Source organism: Penaeus monodon, chromosome 30 (genome assembly GCF_015228065.2).
Source record: "Penaeus monodon isolate SGIC_2016 chromosome 30, NSTDA_Pmon_1, whole genome shotgun sequence".
In the NCBI taxonomy this organism is placed as follows: Eukaryota; Metazoa; Arthropoda; class Malacostraca; order Decapoda; family Penaeidae; genus Penaeus; species Penaeus monodon.
In genome coordinates this window covers 19,341,409-19,342,147 of record NC_051415.1, presented here as the reverse complement: position 1 = coordinate 19,342,147, position 739 = coordinate 19,341,409, and the positions used below count along the sequence as shown (strand labels likewise).

The window sequence follows — 739 nt, the reverse complement described above, 5'->3', positions numbered from 1 at the left end:
GGCCCCCTGCAGTAGCGTGTCCAGTTTTTTCGGCTCGCGGGGCATCGCGTTCCTGAAAAAGGTGAGGGTGGGGGCCCGGCCGACCACGTCGCAGCGGGGCCCGGACGGGGGGACCTCGAAGGCAGGCGCAGAAGTAGGGTTGCCGGGACGGGGGCCGCCGCGGGGGAGGATGGCCGACGCGGCACGCCAGGCCCGGTCGACGACGTGGGCCTCCCCGGCTCGCCGCCGCGTCCCCTCCAGCAGGCGTTGTCCGGCTTGAGGGCGCAGTGGGCGAAACCGGCCCGGTGCACCTCCGCAGGGGCCCGGCACGTCCGGAGCATGATGCCGAGGCGGCGGGTGCTGGGGATCGGTCCCCCGCCACGGGGCAGGTCGCGGCCGCGGCTAGGTCATGAGGGGCCGCTGGCGGGGCGGGAATCCCCGCGCGCGGGGAAACCCCCCGGCGCCCTGCAGCTGTTCACACTTCGAACTCCATCGGATGCTCTTGTTCGCCCCGTTTGCCCAGTTGAGGGCGGGCCTCCTGGCCCTAATATACACAATACACGTCGCCCCCCCCCCGGGAAACCCGGGCCAGCTTTTCGCTGTCCTCGAAAATCACTTCTCCTGAATTCCTCGGGCATTCGGAGGGCTCATGGCGCGGGGTCGGAGGGGGCTCAGTCTGGCTCGCGTCCTCGAAACAATGTGCGGGGCGGGGCGGACGGGAGTACTTGGAACGGTAGCGAGGCTACACAGGGGGCGCATT

The 739-nt window shown here is 70.8% G+C and overlaps 1 protein-coding gene across 1 annotated transcript in view; it reads left to right on the top strand.

Moving 5' to 3' along the window:
• Window positions 1-321: 321 nt before the first annotated feature.
• The window catches only part of LOC119592373, a 10,593-nt gene continuing 10,175 nt past the window's right edge, over window positions 322-739 (top strand). The window contains exon 1 of the mRNA XM_037941197.1: window positions 322-653. Coding sequence (XP_037797125.1) covers window positions 322-653 — 332 coding nt within the window. The remainder of the gene's footprint in view (window positions 654-739) is intronic.